Source organism: Lagenorhynchus albirostris, chromosome 15 (assembly GCF_949774975.1).
Source record: "Lagenorhynchus albirostris chromosome 15, mLagAlb1.1, whole genome shotgun sequence".
Classification (NCBI taxonomy): domain Eukaryota; kingdom Metazoa; phylum Chordata; class Mammalia; order Artiodactyla; family Delphinidae; genus Lagenorhynchus; species Lagenorhynchus albirostris.
Window position 1 is genome coordinate 82,150,541 of NC_083109.1, and position 13,863 is coordinate 82,164,403.

Below are 13,863 nucleotides of genomic sequence, written 5' to 3' on the forward strand. Positions count from 1 at the left end.
TCCACCAGCAGACGAATGGATAAAGAAGATGTGGTACATATATATATAAAATATACATATATATAATGGAATACTGCTCAGCCATAAAAAACCAAACTTCTGTGCCACAACTGCCGAGCCTGTGCCCCACAACTACTGAAGCCCTCATGCCTAGAGCCCATGCTCCGCAACAAGAGAAGCCACCGCAATGAGACGCCCGCGCACTGCAACGAAGAGGAGACCCCACTCGCCACAACTAGAGAAAGCCTGCACACAGCAACGAAGACCCAATGCAGCCAAAAATAAAATTAAAAAATAAAAAAGAATGCATAGTCTAGTGCAAAAGTAATAATGATCTATTGTGGAGTTAATATCATATATAGAAATAAAACATGTAACAACAGCACCAAGGATGGGGGGTAGAAATGGAAGTCTGCAGTTGTAAGATTCTTACATTATAGGTGAAATATAATACTTGAAGGTAGACAGGTAGGTTCAAGATGAATATAGTAACTAGATAATTCACTAAAAAGAATACATGTTATGCAAAAATATAAAAAAAAATAACATAACTAGGTTGTGTTGCACACAACTGTTTTATCATATTACAATTATGAGGCATAGGGGTAAAAATAGTCCGGAATTTTATTTGGTGGTGTTTTATTTAAGCTTTTTTATCTATACATATACATGATATAGGCCCACACTTTTTTGGGGGGGGGACTCTTCATTAGATTTTGGAATTAAATATAAGCTACAGGTGAAAAATATCTTACACTATTTTAGTGATAAGGAATCTCATATAGCCATGAGACGTTTAGACTAGTATTTCCCAAACTTTTCTGTTTTGTAGACCAGTAAAATATACTTACCAGATAAAAATCATCTGTATCACCAACATTTCATTTAAAAAGGACATTTAACATCAAAACTTTTCACAATGAAAGACTATTGTTTTGGTTGTCTTTTATGAAGACCTCACTTTGGTGCACTGATTTTTCTAATGATGGGTGAAAACTTCAGCACCAGCTCACAGTGGCTCATAATCCAGTGTTCGTTACCCGTGGTTCTGACCTTCTCTCCCCTCCATCCCAGTTAGCTGGTTCATTAGCCAGAGGTGGCCCAGGTGCCCATCGAAATACTCCCTGGTCCCTCCTGAAGTATCCACCACCTGTGCAGACTGTCTCCTGGTTCGCTCCTGTCTTTTTCCATGTTTCTCAAGTCCCACCTTTTCCTCAAGACCCAACTTACATCTTTTATTCTATCCCCCCGCCATGATCCTCTTTTTAAGTGAAGCATTTCAGAGAGCTCTTACTGGTTCTTATCATTGCTTCAAGAAACTAGACCGGGTCTTCCCTGGTGGCGCAGTGGTTGAGAGTCTGTCTGCTGATGCAGGGGTTCGTGCCCCGGTCCGGGAAGATCCCACATGCCACGGAGTGGCTAGGCCCGTGAGCCATGGCCGCTGAGCCTGCGCGTCCGGAGCCTGTGCTCCGCAACGGGCGAGGCCACAACAGTGAGAGGCCCGCGTACTGCCAAAAAAAAAAAAAAAAAAAAAAAAAGAAACTAGACTGAAGCTTATCTTTTCATACTTTTTACCATGTTCGTCCAACAACTAAATAGGTTTTTTTCCAAAGAAAATTTTTGCCAACACTATTTTAAAATAAATGGTTTTCTTCCTGATTAAAAACAAACCAAAAAACTGCTAATACTAAAAAATGAATTTAGCAAAGTTGCAAGATAGAAAATCAACAAACAAAAACCAACTGTGTTTCTGTAATGCTAACAATGAACAATCTGAAAAAGAAATTAAGAAAACAATTCCATTTATAGTAGCATCAAAAAGAATAAAATAGGAATAAACTTAACCAAGGAAATAAAAGACTTGTACACTGAAACTATAAAACTATAGGGGCTTCCGTGGTGGCGCAGTGGTTGAGAATCTGCCTGCTAATGCAGGGGACACGGGTTCGAGCCCTGGTGTGGGAGAATCCCACATGCTGCGAAGCAACTAGGCCCGTGAGCCACAACTACTGAGCCTGTGCGTCTGCAGCCTGTGCTCTGCAATAGGAGAGGCCGTGATAGTGAGAGGCCCGCGCACCATGATGAAGAGTGGACCCTGCTTGCCACAACTAGAGAAAGCCCTCGCACAGAAACGAAGACCCAACACAGCAAAAATAAAATAAATAAATAATAATTTTTTTTTTAAAAAACCTATAAAGTGAAAGAAAGGAGACACAAATAAATGGAAGGACACTCTGGGATCATGAGTAAGAAGACTTACTACTGTTAAGACATCATTACCACCCAAAATGATCTACAGATTCAAACACAAACCTATATAAAAATCCCAACAACGCTTTTGCAGAAAGAGAAAAATCCACCCTAAAACTCACATGGAATGACAGCGGTCCCCAACTGGCCAAGACAATCTTAAAAAGAACAATTTGGTGGGTGGTCTCACACTTCCTGATTTCAAAATTTACTGCAAAGCTACAGTAATAAACATGGTATGATGCTGCCAAACAGGCAGACATACAGACCAATGGAATAGAATAGATAACCCAGAAATAAACCCTCGTATGTGGCCAAATGACTTTTGACAAGGGTGCCGAGATTATTCAATGGGAAAGGACAGTCTTTCAGCAAATGTTGCTTGGAAAACCAGATATTCACATGCGAAAGAATGAAGCTTACCTCACACCATGTATAAAAATTAACTCAAAATGGATCAAAGACATAAATGTAAGAACTAAAACTATAAAACTCTTAGCAGAAACACTTTGTAAAGCTTCATGACATTGGATTTGGCAATGATTCCTTGGATATGAAACGAGAAAGCACAGGCAACAAAAGAAAAACTAGATAAATTGAACTTAAGAAACATTTAAAACTTGGGCAAGAAAGGACACTACCAACAGAATGAAAGGGCAACCCAAAGAGTGGGAGAAAATATCTGTTAAGTCATGTATCTGATAAGAGCTTAATATCCAGAATATATAAAGAACTCCTACAACTTAAAAAAAACAATGAACAACGGATATGAATTTCTCCAAATAAGATACAAATGGTCAACAAGCTCCTGAAAATATGCTCAACACCACTAATAATGAGGGAAATGCAAACCAGTCCCACAATGAGACAGATACTGCTTTACACCCATTAGGATGGTTCTTATAAAAAAAAAGGGTTTTTTGTTTTTTTTTTTTAAATCAGAAAACAAGTGTTGGCAAGGATGTGGAGAAATTGGAACGCTTGTGCACTGCTGGTGGGGATGTAAAATGGTGTAGTCACTCTGGAAATCTATATGGAGGTTCTTCAAAAAATTAAAAATACAACTACCTTATGTAATCCAGAAATTCCACTTCTGTATATATTCCCCAAAGAATTGAAAGTTGGGAGCTGAACAGGTATTTCGACTCCCCCCAAAACAGCCACGTTCATTCCAGCATTATTCATAATAGCCGAACGATGAAAGCAATGCAAGTGCCCATCAATGGATGAATGGGTAAAGAAAACGTGATATATATACACAATGCAACATTATTCAGCCTTAAAGAGGAAGGAAATTCTGTCACATGCTACAACATTATGCCAAGTGAAATAAGCCTGTCACCAAAGAACAAATATCCTGTGATTCTTATGTAAGATTACCAGAGTAGTCAAATTCATGGAGACAGAAAGTAGAGGGGTGTTTGCCTGCAGCTGCGGGGAGGAGGGGGAGACAGTGTTTAGCGGGAACAGAGTTTTTGTTTGGGATGATCAAAAAAAGTTCTGGAGAGAGATGGAAGGTGGTGATGGTTGCACGATGATGTGAATGTACTCAATGCCACTGCACCGTACACATAAAAATGGTTAAAATGGTAAATTCTGTTATGTAATATTTTACAGTTAAAAAGAAGTCTAATAATCGTACTAACTTGGAAACAGTGATTGGAGAATCAGAGGCACCCATGTGTGGTTCCCCACGCCACCTCCTTCTCTGACCTTCCTTGGTTCCTGAGGACCTAGGTCCCAGCAGTGCCACATCTGGGGAAGAATGCAGAGGCTCCTGGTCACTGAAGCACTGGCTCAGGACTCCCAACTCCGACTCACAGGCAGCACTCAGGAGATGCTGGGTCTCCAGTGGGGAACTCTCTCCTGCCCTGGCTCTTCAGAGGCTGGTTTTCCTAGGAACCAGGGTCAGTGCCTGGGACAGTGTGGGCGAGCCTGGCATGGGACCCAGGCCCTTCTCACCAGGATACCGACTCCAGACTCCCAACTATCGAGGCTAAGAAACAAATGTTCCCTTCACCCAACTGCCATCCACACATCTACACAACCACCAGGCTCCACACCAACTCTCCAAGTGCACAAGGGCAACTCAGTGGCTTGTTTCAAATGAGTCCTGACCCCGGCTTGTGAGACCCTGTTACACAGTGAGGACTGTCAGACAGATGGGCGTCTTCCCCATCCAGCCTGACGGCACGATGACACCTGTCATTTTAGATACAGGCTCCTGTCATTCTGCAATCCAAGATGCTTTCTCACAAAAACAGCCAAGTATTTGTAAAATAACTCATAATTAGCTCCAAAGAAAGAATGGGAGAGGGACTTCCCTGGTGGCACAGCGCTTAAGAATCCGCCTGCCAATGCGGGGGACACGGGTTCGAGCCCTGGTCTGGGAGGATCCCACATGCTGCGGAGCAACTAAGCCCGTGCACCACAACTACTGAGCCTGCGCTCTAGAGCCTGCGCTCTAGAGCCTGCGAGCCACAACTACTGAGCCTGCGCTCTAGAGCCCGCGAGCCACAACTACTGAGCCTGCGTGCCGCAACTACTGAAGCCCGTGCACCTAGAGCCCGTGCTCCACAACAAGAGAAGCCACCGCAGTGAGAAGCCCGCGCACCGCAACAAAGAGTAGCCCCCACTCGCTGCAACTAGAGAAAGCCCATGCGCGGCAACGAAGACCCGACACAGACAAAAAAATAAATAAATTTATGAAGAAAAAAAAAAGAAAGAATGGGAGAGTCCAGTCAATTGGGCAAAACCCGGCCCCTCAGCCTCCATCCATGCTCTAGGGTGTAGCCTCGGGGGCCAGAGTCAAGCTGGATGAGGTTTAGGCCGTTCCTCCACGACTGGCTCTGGGACTCTGGACCGTGGAGGAGCTGCTCACCCTGAGCTGCACCTCTCTGTGCAGTGGAGGGGCTGGGGGCCCACCTGTTTCCCAGGACTGGAGGCCAGCACGGTGACCTCAAGTTGTAGCCATCGGTCCCACCCACCCCAAATGTGCTAGCACCCGTCCTACCCCAGCGCCCCGACCCCACGGGGGCCTTGCTGTCTGGGGCCTGAGCTGTTCAGAGGCTGTCCTCCTCACTGCACATGTGGTACACTTCCCAAAGGGGCGAGTCCTTCTAAATTCAGAATCGTAATTTTAAAGTCACAACCCCTTCCTCCGTCCTGCCTCAGTTTCTCGTCCTGCTGACAGCACGGCCTGTGCTGGGGAACCGTCCCTCCAGTGTTTTCCAGGGCAGGGCTCTGCTGCTTGGTTCACTCCGTACCTGAGGTGCCGGTGGAGGGGCTGAAGGCCAACGAGCTGGTGGAGCTGAGGCGAGGGGTGGGGCTCCAGGCACCGGGAACAGCCCCGCCGGGGACGCAGGTCCAGGATGAGGCCTCTGGGCGTCTCCCCTTCGCACACAGGTTACACAGCAGCAGCCCTGAAACACGTGAACACAGCTGAAGGGACCAGATCCCTGGGCATCTCTGACGCCATCAGTCGGGACCAGCACTTCTGGTCAGCATCACAGCACACGCCGAGTGGTTCAGACCCAAGTCCCAGCCGAGACCCTGCCTGGACGCACGTGACCATCACCGTGGAGCCACACTGGGGCACAGGCCGCGCTGGCCTGGGGCCCTGAGGGGCAGAGGGAACACCTCACGGAAACAACTCATCCTTTTATAAAATATTTATTCTAAAAAAAATCACACTGTACAAATTCATATAGAACATTCTCAAGGCTCATATTTATAAAAATGTGAACATAACAGACTGGAGTTAACGAACAAAACTTCGTTGCTTCTTTCTAAATTAAGAAGGAAAAAGGGTTCCTTTTTTCCAAGTACAGTGACAGCAAATGTCTAGAAGACATCCAGAGAGCCAGCCTGTAGAGTAAGGTTCACCGCCAGCTCTGCAGTTCTGTCTCCCCAGAGGAATCCGACTCTGAACGCAGGGGAAGTGGGCGGCCCTTGGGGCCCCGGGCCTCGTCCATCCAGTCGGCTGCTCAGTGAGGCTTCCGAGGCTGGTTACGTACAGCGTAAAAGTTTGTGCTCAGAGAAAATCCAACACAGTTCGTTCGTAATTTCCTGTTCTCCAACTAAGTGGGTTTTCTGTACACTTGTTACGAAGTTCTGTACAAAAGCACGAAGCTCCTGGGAGGTGTAACTTCTGAAAGTTAAAAATGACGACACAGAAGCGTTTTCTACAGTTCAATCTGTACATTCACACGGAGGGAGGAACCTAGTAAAAAAGAATTCATAAATTCTGCACGAGGGAACCCTGGCGTCTTTACTTGAAAAGCTGGGGGTAAGTCTCAGCTCCCCCCTTGAACGGCCTCACCTTCCTGATGCTCGTCCCCCTCCAACTGTCAGGCGAGCAACCGCCCTCCCGGCCAGCCGCAGCCGCGCTCACAGCCAGGGGTGCCAGGCGGGGTCCATGCGGCACAGGTTGTCCAGGCTGTTGGCGGCGGCCACCAGGGTGTTCACTTTGCTCTCCCCGCCCTCGAACTGGGCAAGGTTGTGCAGGCGGGTCATGATGGCCGTGACGGCCTTCTGGACGAGGGAAACCAGCTGCTGGCTGTCCATGTTCTCGGGCTGCCCGGCAGCTGACAGAGGAGATGACGTGTCCTCCTGCGTCTTTTTGTGCCAAGCGATGATCTCGTCCCGAAGCACGGTTTTCAGGATGCCGTCCACCTGGGTGGGGAGAGAACAGAACGGTCCGTGCTTAACCAACAACAGCCCCGAGGGCGGCTCCCCAAGTGAGGGGCTCAGCCATGGCGGCCGACGGGCCATCAGCCTCAGCACCCGGGGCCAGGTGCCACAGGCACGCTGGTGGGGCCGCCACAGCCAGACACGCGTGATGTCACCCCGTGGATTCTAAGCTGAAGAAAGAGGGAGGGAGGGGAGGGAGGGAGGGGCCAGCGGCTGCCGCTCCCCCTGGGGTCAGGGAACTGTGGGAACTGGGTCCACAGGGTGGGGAGGTGGTGGCTGCAGCAGGAAGGTGAGAAGCACCCGGGGGAGGGGACTGGAGAAGGGCCGGGGACCCAGAGGCCAGCGGGGGCACTGACATCACCGACAAGATGGCGTTCCCACGACGGGCACACCGTGCACAGGTCCTCCCGAACCACAACATGGGACCTCAGCCCATCGTCACCATCAAAGGACGCGGGAGCTTCGTGAGGCACCAGGGCTGCTTTAAAGTAACTTCGACTGACATGCTGAGGGTTTTATTCTGGGTTACTTGGCCCCAACAGAAGGTGTTATTAAAGGAGATTCCCACACAGCATGGTCTCTGTATTAGCCGAACGTAAAGGCAGTCACTACATTTGGGCCCAGAGTTTGGAGAAGGCCCAGTTCCCTCCCGTCTACACCAGCTCAGACTGTGCAGAGTAACTCCCAGTGTTTTTCCAAGTCGTAACAGGTCTTTAATATATGGAGGGCCCTCTTCACTCTTTCTAAAGTTTTCAATTAAATGCCACTCTAAGAATTACCCTGACTGCATAGAAACAATTGTTCTGGAAACAAACGAGAAGTTCATATTTCAAGCCTTAAGCCAAAGTGGATAGAAGTGCACTGCTGTTCCCTGCATCAGAGCAGACTCCTTTCTCGAGAAGGAACCGTGGGCTCTTTGTTCTCACTCACGTTCATAACAGCTCATCACTATATCCCACAGCAGCACCCCACACTGATGGGCATGTGCAACCGAAGATTAAAAAGAGCAAAGTTCTGGTTCACAGTTAAGAGATTATTCCATAATGTAAAACCTGTTCTATGTAAGTGTTTTGCAAAAGCAACTGGTGTCTGCAGCCTTCTCTAGACACAAACTGCTTATCTGGGAAAACAATAAACAAACCAATAGTAATACAGCTGGTCTCAGAAATTAAAAGAAAAAATAAATTGTGTTCCGTCCCCAACTGTGGAGAGACAGGATCAGGGTGAGAATGAACTGGATTTGAATCCCTGTCTGTCCTCCCCGAGCACAGTGCCGGGCACAGAGTGTCACAGCCCTGGCATGGCCAAGGGCATCTGCCACGTGGCATCTCATGGGGGTTCACTATTTGCCTCACGTGTCATGTCTGTTTAGGGCCCGTCACCGTAGCCCCAGTAAGACAGGAGCCATCCAACACGGACACACCTGCCCCCTTAAGCAGAAAGGTTTGCAAAATGAGAAACTGAAGGTAGCTATAAAATGGAGTAAACAAAACTGACACACAGAGGTAGTAGCTGGGGAAATTATCCAACAGAGGCTTCTAGATTGCTCTTTGTAAACTGGGTTCAGCATCCTAAACACTCATGGACAGAGAACATTTTAAACCCCTTTTCCCCAGTGAATGTGCTGTGAATGCTCTTCCCTCGTCCTGCCTTGTCTGCAGATCAGGGGCTCCTGTGAGCCCACCACGTGCAGAGTTACCCAGTCTGTGCTCCTCACAAGACGACCCCTTACCTACCTTGAAGTTGGGCTGGGCAAAGCACCGGGCGACGGCGATCATGGATGCGGTCAACGGGCCAGAGACACCGATGGTGGTCAGAAACTCAGATATGTTGGGTGTGAGGCGAAAAGGGACAGGACGGTTGGCATCTAAGTCTCCAGTTGCATCGTTTATATCAAATCGAAAGTAGGCCACGTTCAGTTTGCCGGTGTCCTAAAGTTCAGAAGGAGACGCTTCAGAAACTTAAAACAGTAGGACGCAGATTCTACAGGAGGACTGGCCGCTCACATCAGGTTACCTGAGCGATCTGCAGCATCTCGGGGTTGAGTCTATTGAGATGCAAGACGAACTCCGCAAAGCCGATGAGTGCAAGCTGGATGGTGAACATCTTCCGGAAGGTCCAGTAGTCGGTGGCGTTGGGGAAGGTGTGCAGAGCCCACTCCTTAAGCATGCTGCGTGGCACCATGTTGCTCTGAACTTCCTTGAGGATGTCTCGAAGGACCTGAAATGACACATCACTCCATGACTCTTCCATCAAATTCACTTATTTTTTTCCTTCAAAAAGAAAACTCTCATACTGTAATTTCTTTCTTGCTTAGCACCACTTGAGTGAACTCTGCTGACAAATGCATATGCAGTGTCATTTGACCAATCATGACGATGCACAAAATTGGTCAATTTCCCTCCGAGGTTCCATGTCTTATGCCCGAAGCAACAATGGAGCTCCGTGAATAAAAGTCTCAGCTGCATGATGTGTAATGATGTTTCACCAAGAATTTAGGTAATTAGCTGAATACTGTAACTCACCAACCACAGAATATACCAGGCCGATGAACAGAAGATCAAAAGAATAGTTGGATACTTCGTAACCAAGAATATTAAAGACAAAAGTTTTATAAACTGAAGGAGCTAGTCTTAAAATGAGATTAGATGTTACACAACACTTTAAACTGAATTCTACACTGGAAGACTCACAATACTGTTTAAAACATCACATACTTAGAGATGGTCTCAAAAAAGTTTGTTGAGTTAAGCTGGCTCCCGTTAGACCAACTGGTAAAGGTATACAGGTCTCTTCTGGGCTAAGCCACACCCATGTGCTCTGGAAAACCACTAGTATGCAGGTCGTGAGCAACCAAGAACCACGCAGACTTCCAATCACGCGTTGTTCCTGTTCACTTCATCAGCAAAATGGAAAGAAGTCCTTCTGAGATAGCAGAGTGAGGACTTCCAAAATCTACTGCTCCGTAAATGCAATGAGAACACTGCCAAAACCCATCAAAACAAACTTTTCCACAACTCTGGAAATTAAAGGCTTCCGACAATCTGAGCAACTTTTATTCAAGAAAAAGAAGGCTGAATCTTGGTGAGAACAGTGAGCTTCGTGGCAGTTTAATTGTCCTATTCCCATCCCTTCCTCCCCAGCTCCACAGTGGCCCTGAAAACCAACAGCCTTGTATCCTCGGCAGCTGTAAAAACAAGCAGGCTAACAGCCACTGGAGTGGGCAGAATCGGTGTGGTGACCCCAGAAAGGCCTGATCCCCAGAGGACGGTCACTGGTGACCTGTCGGCAGCCTCTGGAAAAAAAACCCCCATTTACTGGTCTTGTCTGTTTGAACTCAGAGCACACAAGAGGGCGGCCAGACCAGGGACAAGCTGGGGAGTGAGATGACGTGGGGGCTTTGAAAAGCTCCACCACATTCCTGGGAACCCTGAAGGCCAGCCTCATGCTCATGAGAAACCTCAGAAGGCCCACGCTCTCACTTCTGGTTGACGGCGAGATTCTGCACAAGCAGGCGGTGAAGGCTACAGCAGGGTTGTGAGCTACCCCCCCCCCCCACACACACACAGGGGCCCTCAAAAAAGGCCGAAAACTTATTGATTCAAGGCATTTAAGAAAATCTCTGTATGTGATTGGTTCAAGATGGCAGAGTAGAAGGACGTGCTCTCACTCCCTCTTGTGAGAGCACCAGAATCACAACTAACTGCTGAACGATCACCGACAGGAAGACACTGGAACTCACCAGAAAAGATACCCCACGTCCAAAGACAAAGGAGAAGCCACAATGAGACGGTAGGAGGGGCGCAATCACAGTAAAATCAAATCTCATAACTGCTGGGTGGGTGACTCACAGACTGGAGAACACTTATACCACAGAAGTCCACCCACTGGAGTGAAGGTTCTGAGCCCCACGGCAGGCTTCCCAACCTGGGGGTCTGACAACGGGAGGAAGAATTCCTAGAGAATCAGACTTTGAAGGCTAGCAGGATTTGATTGCAGGACTTCGACACGTCTGGGGCAAACAGAGACTCCACTCTTCGAGGGTACACACAAAGCAATGTGTGCACTGGGACCCAGGGGAAGGAGCAGTGACCCCATAGGAGACTGAACCAGACCTACCTGCTAGTGTTGGAGGGTCTCCTGCAGAGGTGGGGGGTGACTGTGCCTCACCTTGAGGACAAGGACACTGGCAGCAGAAGTTTTGGGAAGTACTCCTTGGCGTGAGCCCTCCCAGAGTCCGCCATTAGCCCCACGAAAGAGTCCAGGTAGGCTCCAGTACTGGGTCGCCTCAGGCCAACCAACCAACAGGGAGGGAACACAGCCCCACCCATCAGCAGACAAGGGGATTAAAGTTTTATTGAGCTCAGACCACCAGAGCAACAGCCAGCTCTACCCACCACCAGTCCCTCCCATCAGGAAACTTGCACAAGCCTCTTAGATAGCCTCATCCACCAGAGGTCAGACAGCAGAAGCAAGAAGAACTACAGTCCTGCAGCCTGTGGAACAAAAACCACATTCACAGAAAGATAAACAAGATGAAAAGGCAGAGGGCTATGTACCAGATGAAGGAACAAGATAAAACCCCAGAAAAACAACTAAATGAAGTGGAGATAGGCAGTCTTCCAGAAAAAGAATTCAGAATAACGATAGTGAAGATGATCCAGGACCTCAGAAAAAGAATGGAGGCAAAGATCCAGAAGATGCAAGAAATGTATAACAAAGACCTAGAAGAATTTAGAACAAACAAACAGAGATGAATACAATAACTAAAATGAAAACTACACTATAAGGAATCAATAATAGAATAACTGAGGCAGAAGAACAGATAAGTGACCTGGAAGACAGAATGGTGGAATTCACTGCTGTGGAACAGAATAAAGAAAAAAGAATGAAAAGAAATGAAGACAGCCTAAGAGACCTCTGGGACAACATTAAACCCAACAATATTCGCGTTACAGGGGTCCCAGAAGGAGAAGAGAGAGATAAAGGACCCAAGAAAATATTTGAAGAGATTATAGTCGAAAACTTCCCTAAGATGGGAAAGGAAATAGCCACCCAAGTCCAGGAAGGGCAGAGAGTCCCATACAGGATAAACCCAAGGAGAAACACACCGAGACACATAGTAATCAAATTGGCAAAAATTAAAGACAATGAAAAATTATTGAAAGCAGCAAGGGAAAAACGACAAATAACATACAGGGGAACTCCCATAAGGTTAACAGCTGATTTCGCAGCAGAAACTCTACAAGCCAGAAGGGAGTGGTATGACATATTTAAAGTGATGAAAGGGAAGAACCTACAACCAAGATTACTCTACCCAGCAAGGATCTCATTCAGATTCGATGGAGACATCAAAAGCTTTACAGACAAGCAAAAGCTAAGAGAATTCAGCACCACCAAACCAGCTCTACAACAGATGCTAAAGGAACTTCTCTAAGTGGGAAACACAAGAGAAGAAAAGGACCTACAAAAGTAACCCAAAACAATTAAGAAAATGGTAACAGGAACATACATATCGATAATTACCTTAAACGTGAATGGATTAAGTGCTCCAACCAAAAGACACAGGCTTGCTGAAAGGATACAAAAACAAGACCCATATATGCTGTCTACAAGAGACCCACTTCAGACCCAGGGACACATTCAGACTGAAAGTGAGGGGATGGAAAAAGATATTCCATGCAAATGGAAATCAAAAGAAAGCTGGAGTAGCAATACTCATATCAGATAAAATAGACTTTAAAATAAAGAATGTTACAAGAGACAAGGAAGGACACTACATAATGATCAAGGGATCAATCCAAGAAGAAGATATAACAATTATAAATATATATGCACCCAACATAGGAACACCTCAATACATAAGGCAACTGCTAAGAGCTATAAAAGCGGAAATCGACAGTAACACAATAATAGTGGGGGACTTTAACACCTCACTTACACCAAGGGACAGATCATCCAAACAGAAAATAAATAAGGAAACACAAGCTTCAAATGACACAATAAACCAGACAGATTTAATTGATATTTATAGGACATTCCATCCAAAAACAGATAACACTTTCTTCTCAAGTGCACATGGAACATTCTCCAGGATAGATCACATCTTGGGTCACAAATCAAGACTCAGTAAATTTAAGAAAACTGAAATCATATCAAGCATCTTTTCTGACCACAACACTATGAGATTAGAAATGAATCACAAGGAAAAAAACGTAAAAAACACAAACACATGGAGGCTAAACAATACGTTACTAAATAACCAAGAGATCACTGAAGAAATCAAAAAATACCTACAGACAAATGACAATGAAAACACGATGATCCAACACCTATGGGATGCAGCAAAAGCAGCTCTAAGAGCGAAGTTTATAGCTATACAAGTCTACCTCAATTAACAAGAAAAATCCCAAATAAACAATCTAACCTTACACCTGAAGAACTAGAGAAAGAACAAACAAAACCCAAAGTTAGCAGAAGGCAAGAAATCATAAAGATCAGAGCAGAAATAAATGAAATAGAAACAAAGAAAATATTAGCAAAGATCAATAAAACTAAAAGCTGGTTCTTTGAGAAGATAAACAAAATTGATAAACCATTAGCCAGACTCATCAAGAAAAAGAGGGAGAGGACTCAAATCAATAAAATTAGAAATGAAAAGGAGAAGTTACAACAGACACCACAGAAATACAAAGCATCCTAAGAGACTACTACAAGCAACTCTATGCCAATAAAATGGACAACCTGGAAGAAATGGACAAATTCTTAGAAAGGTACAACCTTCCAAGACTGAACCAGCAAGAAACAGAAAATAGGAACAGACCAATCACAAGTAATGAAATTGAAACTGTGATTAAAAATCTTCCAACAAACAAAAGTCCAGGACCAGATGGCTTCACAGGTGAATTCTATCAAACATTT

The 13,863-nt window shown here is 46.0% G+C and overlaps 1 protein-coding gene across 1 annotated transcript in view; it reads right to left on the reverse strand.

Moving 5' to 3' along the window:
- Nucleotides 1-5,906: 5,906 nt before the first annotated feature.
- TRRAP (transformation/transcription domain associated protein) overlaps nucleotides 5,907-13,863 on the reverse strand; it is a 109,498-nt gene continuing 101,541 nt past the window's right edge. Inside the window, exons 71-73 of the mRNA XM_060125038.1 lie at nucleotides 8,959-9,162; nucleotides 8,679-8,873; nucleotides 5,907-6,924 (exon numbers count right to left, since the gene is read on the reverse strand). Of these exons, the coding sequence (XP_059981021.1) occupies nucleotides 6,640-6,924; nucleotides 8,679-8,873; nucleotides 8,959-9,162 (684 nt within the window). The 3' untranslated portion in view covers nucleotides 5,907-6,639. The remainder of the gene's footprint in view (nucleotides 6,925-8,678; nucleotides 8,874-8,958; nucleotides 9,163-13,863) is intronic.